Below are 16,368 nucleotides of genomic sequence, written 5' to 3'. Positions count from 1 at the left end.
TCTCAGGTGATCACCCTGAGAGAGTTCTTGTGTTGGCTGGGTATCAAATTCACATTTGTATTTTTACATCCAATTAATGTAAAAGGTTTTCTAGACAAGAATATTAGGTATTTCCCTTTACCAGCTATTCCTCTAAGTAGGGGTTCACATGAATCCCCTCCCTTCGCAAGTACACTGCAACCTCTGACTGATAATTTGCTGTGTTTTCCCAAAGAGTAAAACTTTGAACGGAGTGTTTTCTGTGTCCTTGGATACAAGACACTGTGTGTTGCTTCTTGGGTTTAGAACGATGGGAAACATGTGCATTTCACATTGTTGATACAGAGGAACTTCCCTTCTAAAGTTGCAAGTATGACATCTTTTTGTCACCTGAACCCCAGTATGATAAACCATGTTGAGAGTAGTCTTAAGCACAGGAATGCTCTAATTAGACCCAATGATTTATTGCCCACTGGGGAATTTTGTTTTAGCACCCTTATGTAGCATATCATGTGTTTTCTTCATAAGGTGTAATTCTCTTTTGGTAGTGGGAGAAGCATCTGCAAAGCTTCACCATTGTGATCACACACTGTTCGAGGCATGTGGGCTGCTGAATTCATATCTGTGCATAGTCCGCCACCTAGTGTTGGGTCCGGATGATTGCACATTGTTGTCCTGGAAGAGTCTTCGAAGTATCACGAGATAGGTGGCTCCTCCCCTGGACTACAGTGCGCATGGGCATCGCCTCCATCCCCAGATTGTTTTTTTCCGCCATCGGGTTCGGATGTGTTTCGGTACCCTCTCTCGGGACCGATAGTTTGTTCTACTTTTCTCGAGACCAAAAGGTCTTTAGGCTGGGCGTCGGTATTGTTGCGTTCGGGTTTACTTACTGACTCTCAGCTCCGATCTCCTACTGCCCCTCCACGTGCTTCGACGCGGACGGGCCTACACTACACTCTTGCTATGGAGCGGACGCCATTCAAAAAGTGTCCGCTGTGTCACTCAAAGTATTCTCATCTTGACGTGCACCCAGTGTGCAATACATGCTTGTCACCGGATCATCGTGAGGACACTTGCATGGCGTGTTCCAAATTTAGGAGCAAGAAAACTTTGAAGATTCGCCGGGCTAATCGGCTCCAGGCTCAATTGTCGGCTTCGGCACCCCCACCTGATGATATCTTCCAGGAATCGGTTGAGGGAGAAGACGACGTACAAGAATCGGACTCCGGCCCCGCGTCCGAAGAAGAGACCGGCGACGCGGGTGATGAGGCCTATGACGAAGTCTCCGACGAGGTAGGGGACGACGACCGGGCTTGTCCCGCAATGGGTGATAGCTCGGACGAAGAGCATCCCCAACAAGACTCCGGGGTTACTCCCCGTTATACGGCCCAGGTCGAGGGATCGCCTTCGGGCCTTACCCAAGATCTAACGACCAGTCCTACGTCCCCGCCTCCGGGCCCGGTCACGGACATTTCTCACAAGAAACCGAAAGTGAAGCCAACTGGTCTCGCACCCTCGGATGCGAAACCGAAACCAAAAGTGGCGCTGGTGAAAAAGGTTCTGGAGGCGTCAACTTCCACGAAACCCAAAATGGCCGACTTGAAGAGCCACGCCAAAATGGCTGACCAGAGGAGCCGCGCAAAAGTGGCCGACCCAAAGTCATCTGGGTCGGCGCCGAAGGTGAAGACATCCGACGCGGCTGCGTCGGCACCGAAAGGGGTCGCGGACCCGAAGACGGCTTCTAAACAGCGTCACGCCGACAGTGCGCCAGGCCATGGGGCGTCGGCGCCGAAGAAGAGGCTTACCGTCGAACACGCTCTCGAAGACGAAGAGTCGCTCGAGTCGTTTGAGCCCTCGGCGTCCCTTACCAAGAAGGTGGGAGAATCCTTACGGCGGATCCAGCAGTCTGTGGTTCCCAGCCAGGACCCTGCGGGGCCTAGGCCCACGACGAAGCCTGCCAAGGGGCAAACGCCCATTCGTTTTACCCTTCCTCCCAAGTCGGCGCCGAAAGCCTTCGCGCCTAAGCAGAGCAGACACTCTCAGGACATCTTGTCGCCGAAGGCTGCCTTGGTGGTGTCGAAGCTTCGGCTCCAGCCGCTCGCGGCGGAAGAACGTCGTGAGGTGCACATCGACGCCAACACGGGAAAATTATCGCTCCTCAAGAGGAAGATTACATCGGAGCCGACCTTGGAACCTTTTAAGATTCCGCTCAAGAGCAAAAAGTACTCTGCGGACTCTTCGGCTCTGATGGAACCACTGTCTCCACAAGCCCTGGAACACTCGCCGGCCCATTCCCCCGTGCCTGACGTCGACGAGGAAGAGGCCGAGTACACCTATCCGGCGTACTCGGATCCGGACGAGGAGCAGGTGCCCTGGACAGCAGGCGACGACGCAAACGACCCGCAGTCGGGGCAAGACACTCAACTTTTCGCCGCAAAGACGTCCCCGACGGAGGACTCGGCGGCATTCAATGCACTGATAGAGAGAGCTGCGGCGAACCATGACGTCGAGCTCCACTCGGATCCAGTGGATGCGGACTTTTTGGTCGACACCTTCTCAGTCGCCGAAAAGCAAGTCAAGACGCTTCCAATGCTTAAAGGAGTGCTGAAGCATGCACAGGAGGTGTTCAAGGAGCCCACCCGGGCGCGGGTGGTCAATCCTCGCATCGACAGGAAGTATAAAGCGGCGCCCACGGATCCCACTTATATTAAGGGACACTTGCCATTGGACTCCCTGGTGGTTTCCAACGCTCGAAAAAGGGCAAATTCGCAAACGACTGGTGACGCTCCTCCCCCTGACAAAGAGTCCAAAATCTTTGAGGCATCAGGCAAACGCATTGCTGCACAGGCAGCAAACATCTGGAGGATCTCTAACACTCAAGCCCTGCTCGCACGTTATGATAGGGCCCATTATGACACATTAGAGGCCATCCTTCAACACTTGCCTGACCAGTATAAGGAGGCGGGGGAGATGCTCATTCAGGAGGGTAAACTTATTACAAATGCGTCCATCAAGTGTGCCCTAGATGTAGCTGACACTGCCTCAAGGGCCATCAATACAAGTGTTCTACTTAGACGTCATGCCTGGCTTCGTATTTCAGGGTTCAAACCCGACATACAGACCACAATATTGGGGCAGACAGTGAATCCTGACCATCTGTTCGGCCCAGAGGTGGATGCCTCCCTAGAAAAAATGAAAAAAGATACTGAAACTGCCAAATCTATGGGAGCTTTACAAAGCCAGCAGTTTCGGGGTGGTTCTTTTCGCCGCTCCTACTCAAGAGGCACCTCAAGGGGCCAGGCATCCCAATCCACGCAATACTACAAGGGTGGCTCCCAGTCCTCGTATAACAACAACAAGGGCAGGGGTGGCTACAGAGGCAACAATATCAAAGGCAGGGGACGTGGAAACAATGCATCCAGGTCCACCACCACCAACAAGCAGTGACGTCTTGTCACTTCCCCCCGATCACACGACACCTGTCGGGGGGAGACTCCAACAGTTCCTGCCGGCGTGGAGATCCATCACCACGGACAGGTGGGTGAGGTCTCTTATCCAGTACGGGTACTGTCTAGAACTTACATCTATTCCACCAGACATACCGCCAAGAAGCCGTGCTATGTCCGACGAGCACTTGACCTTGTTGCAGCAAGAAGTTCTGGTCATGCTGCAAAAAGGGGCAATAGAGCTCGTTCCATTGCAAGAACGGGGAACGGGGGTTTACTCCCTGTATTTCCTAATCCCCAAAAAGGACGGATCACTCAGGCCGATCCTGGACCTCAGGCCACTGAACTGGTACATCAACTCGGAGCACTTCCATATGCTCACATTGCAGCAGGTGCTTCCCCTGCTTCAACAGGGGGACTTCCTAGCGACGCTGGATCTGAAGGATGCCTATTTTCATATTCCCCTGCATCCTTCCCACAGAAGGTTTCTCAGATTCAGGATTTTAGACCAGCACTACCAGTTCAGGGTCCTGCCGTTCGGGGTCACCACGGCACCAAGAGTTTTTACAAAATGCCTAGCGACGGTGGCGGCGCATCTCCGTCGCCAGCACGTCCATGTCTTTCCATACCTGGACGATTGGCTTATTCAGGCAAAGACGGAACAGCAGTGCGTAGACCACGTGTCACGCACCATTCACCTCCTGCACGATCTGGGATTCTCTCTGAACTACCCAAAGTCCCATCTCCAGCCCGCCCACGTGCGACAGTATCTGGGCGCGACTATCAACACTCTGGCAGCCACTGCGCAGCCAAATTCAGTGAGAATCGCCAGTATCCAGGCGCTGATCCAACGATTCAGACCCCAACACTCGCTTCCAGCGAGGGTGTTCATGCAGTTGATAGGCATGATGGCCTCCTGCATCTCCATTGTCCCGCACGCGAGACTACATATGCGTCCGCTTCAGGAGTGCCTTGCACGTCAGTGGACTCAGGCTCATGGGCGACTGACAGACCTAGTGTTGGTGAGCGGTCGGGCATACAACTCTCTGCATTGGTGGAATCCACAAAACCTTTGCAAGGGCCGACCATTCCAGGAGCCTGTCCCACAGATCATCCTGACGACGGACGCCTCTCTCCAGGGATGGGGAGCCCATGTACTCCACTACACTGTGCAGGGACTGTGGACACTTCAGCAAAGGAAGATGCACATCAATGTGTTGGAACTGATGGCAATCTTCATGGCCCTAAAGGCGTTCAAAGTACATCTGTGCAACAAGGTCGTGTTGATCCGGACGGACAACATGACGGCCATGTACTACATCCAGAAGCAGGGAGGTACACACTCTCCACAGCTGTCTCACCTGGCTCAGAGCATGTGGAAGTGGGCCATTCAGAGGAACATCTTCCTCATGGCAGAGCATCTCCCGGGCAAGGACAATCAAATGGCAGATCTGCTCAGCAGGCACAGCCATCAGATGCACGAGTGGGAGATACATCCATCAGTACTCCAACCGTACTTCCAAAGGTGGGGTCATCCAGAGATAGACCTGTTCGCCACAAAGGAGAACGCAAAATGCCAAAGCTTCGCCGCCAGGTTCCCACACCCCCAATCACAGGGCAATGCGATGTGGATGAACTGGTCAGGCAGATTTGCGTACGCTTTTCCACCAGCGCCTCTGATACCGCTGGTGGCACGCAAGCTCAGGCAACACTCGATGAAGCTCATCCTGGTTGCTCCAACGTGGGCTCGCCAACCATGGTACACCACGTTTCTGGAACTCTCCGTGGTACCGCATCAGAGGCTTCATCTCACTCCCAGCCTTCTGACGCAGAGCCATGGCGACATTCAGCACCCAGATCCGCAACAGCTCAACCTGGCGATCTGGCTCCTGAAGTCCTAGAGTTTGGCTACCTCAATCTTCCCCCCGATTGTATGGACATCATTCGGGAGGCAAGGAAGCCCACTACGAGAGCTTGTTATGCGGCTAAATGGAAGAGGTTTGTCATCTACTGTGCGAACCACAGCATTGACCCGCTAGATGCTTCCATTCAGAACATCATATGTTACCTCCTTCACCTGTATCGATGTAATCTAGCGTACTCTTCCATCCGCATTCACCTGTCTGCCATGGCAGCATACCTCCAGAATAGGCAGCACCTGTCACTCTTTAAGGTCCCTGCTATCAAGGCCTTTCTGGAAGGACTCAAAAGGGTCATTCCACCAAGGACCCCACCAGCTCCAGAATGGAACCTCAATGTGGTTCTTACAAGGCTGATGGGTCCTCCCTTTGAGCCACTGCACTCTTGTGAGCTCCAGTTCTTGACTTGGAAGGTTGCGTTCCTAGTAGCAATTACATCGCTGCGGAGGGTGAGCGAGCTGCAGGCGCTCACCATCCAAGAACCTTTCTTCCAAATACATGCTAACAGGGTGGTGCTCCGCACTAACCCTAAATTCTTACCCAAAGTAGTCTCACAGTTCCACATGAACCAGACAATTGAATTGCCAGTGTTTTTCCAAAACCCAGAGACGCTGGCGGAGCGCATGCTCCACACTCTTGATGTGAAAAGGGCCTTGATGTATTATGTGGACAGGACAAAAGATTTCCGCAAAACTAAACAACTCTTTGTTGCTTTTGCCACACAACACAAGGGAAATGCAATCTCCAAAGCGGGGATTGCTCGATGGATAGTAAAGTGCATTCAGATCTGTTATGCTAAAGCTAAGCGCACTCTTACTATCCCACCAAGGGCCCACTCCACTAGGAAGTTGGGGGCCTCTATGGCCTTCCTAGGTAACATTCCCTTGGAAGACATCTGTAGAGCAGCCACATGGTCTACCACACATACCTTCACTAAGCACTACTGTGTAGACGTGCATTCCAGACAGCAGGCAACTGTTGGTCAGGCTGTTCTAAAAACGCTTTTTCGAACTGCTGCAGCTGGCACGGGCGGCCGCTGTTAATGGAGGGACTGCTATGTATTCTATGCACAGATATGAATTCAGCAGCCCACATGCCTCGAACTGCAAATGCTACTTACCAGTATGCATCTGTTCTTGGCATGTAGGGCTGCTGATATTCATATCGCCCACCCTCCTCCCCGGCGCCTGTAGCAGCTGCAGTATTCATTCATATACACATATGCTCATAGCATGGTCATCACTCACTTTCTTCACTCCATCTCTGCCAATGGCTAAAAACAATCTGGGGATGGAGGCGATGCCCATGCGCACTGTAGTCCAGGGGAGGAGCCACCTATCTCGTGATACTTCGAAGACTCTTCCAGGACAACAATGTGCAATCATCCGGACCCAACACTAGGTGGCGGACTATGCACAGATATGAATATCAGCAGCCCTACATGCCAAGAACAGATGCATACTGGTAAGTAGCATTTGCACTCTCCCCCCACCACCATGCTAGAGGTCACAGAGAGGTGGGTGACTGAATTCCATTGTCACTTCCCATACTTTGGCGATGCTGCTTTGACCGGGATCCATGCTGCTACCAGCCAAAACAGAGGCCTGCGCTCTCCTCTCTCTCTCAAACGCTAGTCAAGATGTCCTGGGGGACATCACCTGACATAATTGGCACTTGGAAGTAGTGTGGTCCACAAAGAGGCATGCAGGATTTGAGAGGACTGCAGAGTTGACTGTTTGGGATCACAATCTGACTGGAGCTGCATTTAACATTTCTGGACCCAGAAAGACAGAAACAATCTGCTTTGGATGGAAGAGCTAGGCTGAAAAGTCTGGAATATTAGCCTGAGTCTGCCAAATAGTACCTGTGGAAAGAGGGTGTTGTGACTGAAGCTGGACTTGGATTACGTCAACAATATGTGGCAGCTTTCACTAGGAAACTTTACCCTGAAATTGGAGCTAGTCTCTGGTGATCGCTGCATCTGCACTGGTGGGCGAAACTGAACAATATAATGTCGGCAAGAATATCATGAGTTGACTTATTTAAACTATGGCCTGCCATCCCTAGCTAGTCTCTAAATGATGAGAAATAATGGACTACAGTATAGTGTAACCTAATATGTACCCTGACCTCACTTGACTTTGACCTGTGCTCTAAAACTAGCATAATTGCAAAGGCAATAAAGGGTAATTCTCGGTAACCTGCCGGCATCAACTAGAATTGCAGGAGAATGTCTGAACTTTGAGATTGCAAATGTTGCACTATGATTAATATTATGATTAATACAGAGGCACAGTTGAAAGCTCTAAGGTATCCATGCAGAGATTCACAGATCTGTATTGTGCAACTGGATGATGTTGGTATCATGACTATGTAGTCTGCCCTATGGAACTTCTCCTGGGATGTAGACCGTATACTCAAAATTGTGCATAGTGGCGAGCTCTGATATATGCTGCAAATAAAGGTAATCTATGTTTAACAGCGCTGTATAGGAAACTCGCCTGAAAATTAGAAAGCAGCTGAAGAGTGCCGGCCACACCACCTGCCATAAGGTCCTGCATGTGGTGAAAACATATATTCACTCACAAACTGTATTCTTTAGATGGCTGCCTCTGTATATTTTTATGATATTTGGTCTTTCCAAATATTGGAAAACAATGTCCTTTCTCTGGAAAATCCAGCTCTGATTTGTCGGAACCTCTCACTGGTTTGCATTGAAATTTAGGATTCCTCCGATTGAAGTGCTGTGAAGGGGCAGGAGTTTATAATGCATTGTTTGCTTTGAGACATGAGACCTTTTTGTAGATCCATCCCTGCCTTGGCACATGATTGGACCCCACTTATGGGTGCTGGGGCTATCTCTGTTGTGCAGCCAGTTAAAAGTATCCTGTATATGGCAGTGTACAAAATGGACTGAATTGGTGTCTGTTTCCTTCTGAGAAAAAGAAGGGAGTGGGAGAGGGCATGCAGTATGAACATGGGTTTGTGAGCACCTATTGAGTATGCTGACTTGGTCGCCTTTGTTATTTTTTCCAGGATGTCTTCTCTCTGCTTCCCAAAGACAGCAACTTTGTCAAAGTTAGTGTCTTGTATGTGGCCATGTACCTGTTGTCCAAATCCAGACACACATTTAATACTCCTTAAAGTATCTGTCTAGACCAGATCGCTGCCTGGTATGTTCATGACTTATCAGTGGTATTAGCACCAGTTTGCCGTTGTAGGCTGATCTCAGCACTTGCTCCTGTAAAGCTCTTGGAGTTGCTCAAGTAGCTTCTCGTTGTCTTCGGTCATATCTAGCTAGCAAATAAGTTCTCATGCTGTTGGCTGCATTGATTCCATCACGTATGCCCACCACCTTTAAACACTCATTCTTGTGACCTGCTGGTGCCCCTGATTTTTCTCATGTGCTCCAGCCCTTTTCTTAGCTATTGTTACTATTATATAGCTATAGATATATAATTAGTCTCTAATAAGACAATCGCTGAGAAACTGGTTTGGATCTCGCCAGTTCTTGTATTATCTACCCAAAAGGAAAAGGGATAACCAAACTCATTCTTTAGACAGTTTTGCCATTTGAGCCAATATAGAGCGAATTGCTGATTACCCAATGTGGGAGTTAAAAGCATCTCACTCAAAACCTATGAATTGTGGGTTGGGATATGGTCTTTGGTGCCCTGTGTGGCTGTGTTAAAGGTCTGGAAGTTGTCATGGTTAGTGTAGAAGTGTAGTGTAGTTCCTATATTCCCAATAGGCTCTGCGCATTGGAATAATATAAACAGCAGTGTAGACGTAGGACTGAGGTCGACTAGGTCTCTACTGACTATATTAGACTTAATTAGTTTTGCCAGCTAGCTCAGAGGTCACTAGAAACTTTCTCGAATGTTCAGGAAAGAGTTAACTCTCCGGATTTAGACAAGAAGGGATTAGCTTCTGACAACCATACAAACATGACAACTTTGCTCCCTCGGAAAAGAGTGTATCTCTAGAGTCGTGTGAAAACAGTAGGCAGCTATTTCACTCAGGCAACGTGCATACTTAGTTTCACCAGAGTGCAGAGAGACGGGCGTTTTCAATAAAAGGTGGTATTTATTGAGCAGTCTTTTTTCTCATGCAAGAGAAATGAATTGCCACAATTGCAATACTTATCATAAAGTAAAGTGGGTACAGTAAAAGTAGTATTATGAAATAATACTGTAAAAGCATTGATATGGTTTCTTAGCCATATGGTACTTTAAAATGGATAAAATATATACATACATAAAAACATTGACTAGCGTACTCAACTGGTGCTTCTAACTTCGCCTACCCCGGTGTACCTGACCTAAGCCTAATACTTGGGAAGGAGTAAGTAAGTAGCAGTTTAAGTTAAGTTGGTTAAGATTGTTTTGCCAAGAATCTGAATCAAGAATTCTCTTACGGGTTTAGTCAGCTCCGTACCTTGGTAATAGAATGTGGGAGGTCTGTTATCTCTTTCTTCAGGACTCGATCTCCCAGCAACCCGCAAGGGTGGCTGGAAACACTGGAGCTGGATTTTCTCGGTTGGTTGCTCTCGGGCAAGTAGATAGCCGCTCTGCTCCAAACCACCGTGTGTTTGCTTAAGGCAACTGTTGGTATATTTATACCTGAAAGGTGCCGAGGTTGACGTAAGGTTGGACATAAGACGTCACTAAGAAATAACATTTTTTTCTGGACTCCAGGAGTTCTTGTTCAAATCAAAACAAAAGCGGGGGGGGGGATTTCCCGGGCTGCTGGAGGCTTGGTTTGTTTAAAGAACGTGTTGTGCTTTCTAGGAGTCGATGGGAGTAGCCGTGCTGTGCTTTGGACTGCATGGGCTATTAACGAATATGGATATGATTCTTATGCCTTTATAAGGATATTATTAATTATAACCACATAAGGGCATGAATCGGGAATATCGAATTAGGGTCCTAGGTAGTAATACAACACCCGCTCCACGGATTAATGTCCATCATTACTAAAAAATTAAGCAATAGTAAACATATAACGATGCATGTGTGTTTTCCAACCCACCCCAGAATACATATTTCGCATTTGAAATGGTATATGGTAAATACACGAAAATGAGTGTTGGTACTGTACGCTTTTCAAGCAGTGTCATCATTCAGTTAAATGCATATATATATCAGCTGAATTAATTGCGAAAATTACACATGAAATGGCTCTGAATACAGAAAAGAAGGTCGAGACCATTCCATCACATATTTATATAAAATGCTGTATATGTGCTAGAAATATTTACAACAAGGGGTGGTGAGGGACAGAGTCTCTGAATTAAGCAGAAAGCTCTCACCCTGTCAAGAGATCAGGGCTAGATCCAACACCGTTTTTTAGCTCACTGCACCATCCCAGTTTCAGAACCTGGCTGTATGCAAATTAGTCTGTTCCTGTCCCAGTGAATGATGGGAACAGGGCAAACCAAACTACAAAAGCCAATTCTTACACTGGGAAGGAAACAAGCTCCCGGGGACCGGTTTCTGGCATTACAGCCGTCTTCGGCCCGGTTTGCTTGAATCCTGATGGTGCAATGAGCAAGGGTCTCACATCTGAGAATACCCTTCCACGCTTAGGGTGGACAAAAATATTTACAACAAGGGGTGGTGAGGGACAGAGTCTCTGAATTAAGCAGAAAGCTCTCACCCTGTCAAGAGATCAGGGCTAGATCCAACACCGTTTTTTAGCTCACTGCACCATCCCAGTTTCAGAACCTGGCTGTATGCAAATTAGTCTGTTCCTGTCCCAGTGAATGATGGGAACAGGGCAAACCAAACTACAAAAGCCAATTCTTACACTGGGAAGGAAACAAGCTCCCGGGGACCGGTTTCTGGCATTACAGCCGTCTTCGGCCCGGTTTGCTTGAATCCTGATGGTGCAATGAGCAAGGGTCTCACATCTGAGAATACCCTTCCACGCTTAGGGTGGACAAAAATATTTACAACAAGGGGTGGTGAGGGACAGAGTCTCTGAATTAAGCAGAAAGCTCTCACCCTGTCAGGAGATCAGGGCTAGATCCAACACCGTTTTTTAGCTCACTGCACCATCCCAGTTTCAGAACCTGGCTGTATGCAAATTAGTCTGTTCCTGTCCCAGTGAATGATGGGAACAGGGCAAACCAAACTACAAAAGCCAATTCTTACACTGGGAAGGAAACAAGCTCCCGGGGACCGGTTTCTGGCATTACAGCCGTCTTCGGCCCGGTTTGCTTGAATCCTGATGGTGCAATGAGCAAGGGTCTCACATCTGAGAATACCCTTCCACGCTTAGGGTGGACAAAAATATTTACAACAAGGGGTGGTGAGGGACAGAGTCTCTGAATTAAGCAGAAAGCTCTCACCCTGTCAAGAGATCAGGGCTAGATCCAACACCGTTTTTTAGCTCACTGCACCATCCCAGTTTCAGAACCTGGCTGTATGCAAATTAGTCTGTTCCTGTCCCAGTGAATGATGGGAACAGGGCAAACCAAACTACAAAAGCCAATTCTTACACTGGGAAGGAAACAAGCTCCCGGGGACCGGTTTCTGGCATTACAGCCGTCTTCGGCCCGGTTTGCTTGAATCCTGATGGTGCAATGAGCAAGGGTCTCACATCTGAGAATACCCTTCCACGCTTAGGGTGGACAAAAATATTTACAACAAGGGGTGGTGAGGGACAGAGTCTCTGAATTAAGCAGAAAGCTCTCACCCTGTCAAGAGATCAGGGCTAGATCCAACACCGTTTTTTAGCTCACTGCACCATCCCAGTTTCAGAACCTGGCTGTATGCAAATTAGTCTGTTCCTGTCCCAGTGAATGATGGGAACAGGGCAAACCAAACTACAAAAGCCAATTCTTACACTGGGAAGGAAACAAGCTCCCGGGGACCGGTTTCTGGCATTACAGCCGTCTTCGGCCCGGTTTGCTTGAATCCTGATGGTGCAATGAGCAAGGGTCTCACATCTGAGAATACCCTTCCACGCTTAGGGTGGACAAAAATATTTACAACAAGGGGTGGTGAGGGACAGAGTCTCTGAATTAAGCAGAAAGCTCTCACCCTGTCAAGAGATCAGGGCTAGATCCAACACCGTTTTTTAGCTCACTGCACCATCCCAGTTTCAGAACCTGGCTGTATGCAAATTAGTCTGTTCCTGTCCCAGTGAATGATGGGAACAGGGCAAACCAAACTACAAAAGCCAATTCTTACACTGGGAAGGAAACAAGCTCCCGGGGACCGGTTTCTGGCATTACAGCCGTCTTCGGCCCGGTTTGCTTGAATCCTGATGAGGCAATGAGCAAGGGTCTCACATCTGAGAATACCCTTCCACGCTTAGGGTGGACAAAAATATTTACAACAAGGGGTGGTGAGGGACAGAGTCTCTGAATTAAGCAGAAAGCTCTCACCCTGTCAAGAGATCAGGGCTAGATCCAACACCGTTTTTTAGCTCACTGCACCATCCCAGTTTCAGAACCTGGCTGTATGCAAATTAGTCTGTTCCTGTCCCAGTGAATGATGGGAACAGGGCAAACCAAACTACAAAAGCCAATTCTTACACTGGGAAGGAAACAAGCTCCCGGGGACCGGTTTCTGGCATTACAGCCGTCTTCGGCCCGGTTTGCTTGAATCCTGATGGTGCAATGAGCAAGGGTCTCACATCTGAGAATACCCTTCCACGCTTAGGGTGGACAAAAATATTTACAACAAGGGGTGGTGAGGGACAGAGTCTCTGAATTAAGCAGAAAGCTCTCACCCTGTCAAGAGATCAGGGCTAGATCCAACACCGTTTTTTAGCTCACTGCACCATCCCAGTTTCAGAACCTGGCTGTATGCAAATTAGTCTGTTCCTGTCCCAGTGAATGATGGGAACAGGGCAAACCAAACTACAAAAGCCAATTCTTACACTGGGAAGGAAACAAGCTCCCGGGGACCGGTTTCTGGCATTACAGCCGTCTTCGGCCCGGTTTGCTTGAATCCTGATGGTGCAATGAGCAAGGGTCTCACATCTGAGAATACCCTTCCACGCTTAGGGTGGACAGACTGATTTGCATATAGCCAGGTTCTGAGCTGGGATGGGGCAGTGAGATAAATAACGGTGATGGATCAAGCCCTGATCTTTGGACTGGGTAAGAGTGGTCTGTTTAACTCAGACACTCTGTTCATCACCACCCCCTTTTCTAAATCGTTTTTGGCCACTATAGGTGTGGCAGGGTATACTCAGACATGAGTCCCTTTCTCACTGCTCCATCAGGATTCAAGCAAGCCGGGCCGAAGAAGGCTGAAATGCCAGAAACCGGTCCCGGTAGCTTGTCTCCTTTCTGGTGAAGAATTGGCTTGGTAGTTTAGTCTGCCCTGTTCCCATGATGCACTGGGCCAGGGACAGACTGATTTGCATATAGCCAGGTTCTGAGCTGGGATGGGGCAGTGAGATAAATAACGGTGATGGATCAAGCCCTGATCTTTGGACTGGGTAAGAGTGGTCTGTTTAACTCAGACACTCTGTTCATCACCACCCCCTTTTCTAAATCGTTTTTGGCCACTATAGGTGTGGCAGGGTATACTCAGGCATGAGTCCCTTTCTCACTGCTCCATCAGGATTCAAGCAAGCCGGGCCGAAGAAGGCTGAAATGCCAGAAACCGGTCCCCGGTAGCTTGTCTCCTTTCTGGTGAAGAATTGGCTTGGTAGTTTAGTCTGCCCTGTTCCCATGATGCACTGGGCCAGGGACAGACTGATTTGCATATAGCCAGGTTCTGAGCTGGGATGGGGCAGTGAGATAAATAACGGTGATGGATCAAGCCCTGATCTTTGGACTGGGTAAGAGTGGTCTGTTTAACTCAGACACTCTGTTCATCACCACCCCCTTTTCTAAATCGTTTTTGGCCACTATAGGTGTGGCAGGGTATACTCAGACATGAGTCCCTTTCTCACTGCTCCATCAGGATTCAAGCAAGCCGGGCCGAAGAAGGCTGAAATGCCAGAAACCGGTCCCCGGTAGCTTGTCTCCTTTCTGGTGAAGAATTGGCTTGGTAGTTTAGTCTGCCCTGTTCCCATGATGCACTGGGCCAGGGACAGACTGATTTGCATATAGCCAGGTTCTGAGCTGGGATGGGGCAGTGAGATAAATAACGGTGATGGATCAAGCCCTGATCTTTGGACTGGGTAAGAGTGGTCTGTTTAACTCAGACACTCTGTTCATCACCACCCCCTTTTCTAAATCGTTTTTGGCCACTATAGGTGTGGCAGGTTATACTCAGACATGAGTCCCTTTCTCACTGCTCCATCAGGATTCAAGCAAGCCGGGCCGAAGAAGGCTGAAATGCCAGAAACCGGTCCCCGGTAGCTTGTCTCCTTTCTGGTGAAGAATTGGCTTGGTAGTTTAGTCTGCCCTGTTCCCATGATGCACTGGGCCAGGGACAGACTGATTTGCATATAGCCAGGTTCTGAGCTGGGATGGGGCAGTGAGATAAATAACGGTGATGGATCAAGCCCTGATCTTTGGACTGGGTAAGAGTGGTCTGTTTAACTCAGACACTCTGTTCATCACCACCCCCTTTTCTAAATCGTTTTTGGCCACTATAGGTGTGGCAGGGTATACTCAGACATGAGTCCCTTTCTCACTGCTCCATCAGGATTCAAGCAAGCCGGGCCGAAGAAGGCTGAAATGCCAGAAACCGGTCCCCGGTAGCTTGTCTCCTTTCTGGTGAAGAATTGGCTTGGTAGTTTAGTCTGCCCTGTTCCCAAGATGCACTGGGCCAGGGACAGACTGATTTGCATATAGCCAGGTTCTGAGCTGGGATGGGGCAGTGAGATAAATAACGGTGATGGATCAAGCCCTGATCTTTGGACTGGGTAAGAGTGGTCTGTTTAACTCAGACACTCTGTTCATCACCACCCCCTTTTCTAAATCGTTTTTGGCCACTATAGGTGTGGCAGGGTATACTCAGACATGAGTCCCTTTCTCACTGCTCCATCAGGATTCAAGCAAGCCGGGCCGAAGAAGGCTGAAATGCCAGAAACCGGTCCCCGGTAGCTTGTCTCCTTTCTGGTGAAGAATTGGCTTGGTAGTTTAGTCTGCCCTGTTCCCATGATGCACTGGGCCAGGGACAGACTGATTTGCATATAGCCAGGTTCTGAGCTGGGATGGGGCAGTGAGATAAATAACGGTGATGGATCAAGCCCTGATCTTTGGACTGGGTAAGAGTGGTCTGTTTAACTCAGACACTCTGTTCATCACCACCCCCTTTTCTAAATCGTTTTTGGCCACTATAGGTGTGGCAGGGTATACTCAGACATGAGTCCCTTTCTCACTGCTCCATCAGGATTCAAGCAAGCCGGGCCGAAGAAGGCTGAAATGCCAGAAACCGGTCCCCGGTAGCTTGTCTCCTTTCTGGTGAAGAATTGGCTTGGTAGTTTAGTCTGCCCTGTTCCCATGATGCACTGGGCCAGGGACAGACTGCTTTGCATATAGCCAGGTTCTGAGCTGGGATGGGGCAGTGAGATAAATAACGGTGATGGATCAAGCCCTGATCTTTGGACTGGGTAAGAGTGGTCTGTTTAACTCAGACACTCTGTTCATCACCACCCCCTTTTCTAAATCGTATATGTGCTAGAGGCTGAGGTAAAATATTGTCTCTATAGTATCCTAAAAATAGAAGCTCTGTTCTCTAAGAATAGTTCTACTTTAAGCAGAGTACCATGTGCCAAAAAAAAGTAAATATTTTGAAAAATGGAAAAAAATTATTTCGCTTTCAGGGGAAAAAATAGTTCCAAATATTTTCGGTAGCTTCGTTTATCAAAACTGAAGGCCGAATTCAGAGTTCATGGAACGCTGTGTGATCACTGTTTTTTAAGAATTATTCTCGTTGACTGGAGAGAACATCATACCAGTCTCGCAAAAAATTGGTCTACAACATCAGGTCAAAGTTCAACCAAGTTCGAAAAAGCTGTAATTGGGCAGTTTGGAGCGTGATTGCTATCATCGATGTTTGGATGAGCAATGCTCACAGAAGGTTGTACCTGTTTGGTGCTGCTTTCCT

The 16,368-nt window shown here is 48.7% G+C and overlaps 2 protein-coding genes across 3 annotated transcripts in view; both read left to right on the top strand.

The window, feature by feature from the left end:
- Positions 1-16,368, top strand: part of LIMK2 (LIM domain kinase 2) — a 345,031-nt gene that overhangs the window by 299,195 nt on the left and 29,468 nt on the right. The window lies entirely within an intron of this gene.
- LOC147679076 (uncharacterized) overlaps positions 1,597-16,368 on the top strand; it is a 41,210-nt gene continuing 26,438 nt past the window's right edge. Inside the window, exon 1 of the mRNA XM_086944660.1 lies at positions 1,597-1,659. Within this exon, the coding sequence (XP_086800786.1) occupies positions 1,597-1,659 (63 nt within the window). The remainder of the gene's footprint in view (positions 1,660-16,368) is intronic.

Source organism: Lissotriton vulgaris, chromosome 11, assembly GCF_964263255.1.
Source record: "Lissotriton vulgaris chromosome 11, aLisVul1.2, whole genome shotgun sequence".
Classification (NCBI taxonomy): Eukaryota; Metazoa; Chordata; class Amphibia; order Caudata; family Salamandridae; genus Lissotriton; species Lissotriton vulgaris.
This window is presented reverse-complemented; position numbering and strand designations above follow the sequence as displayed.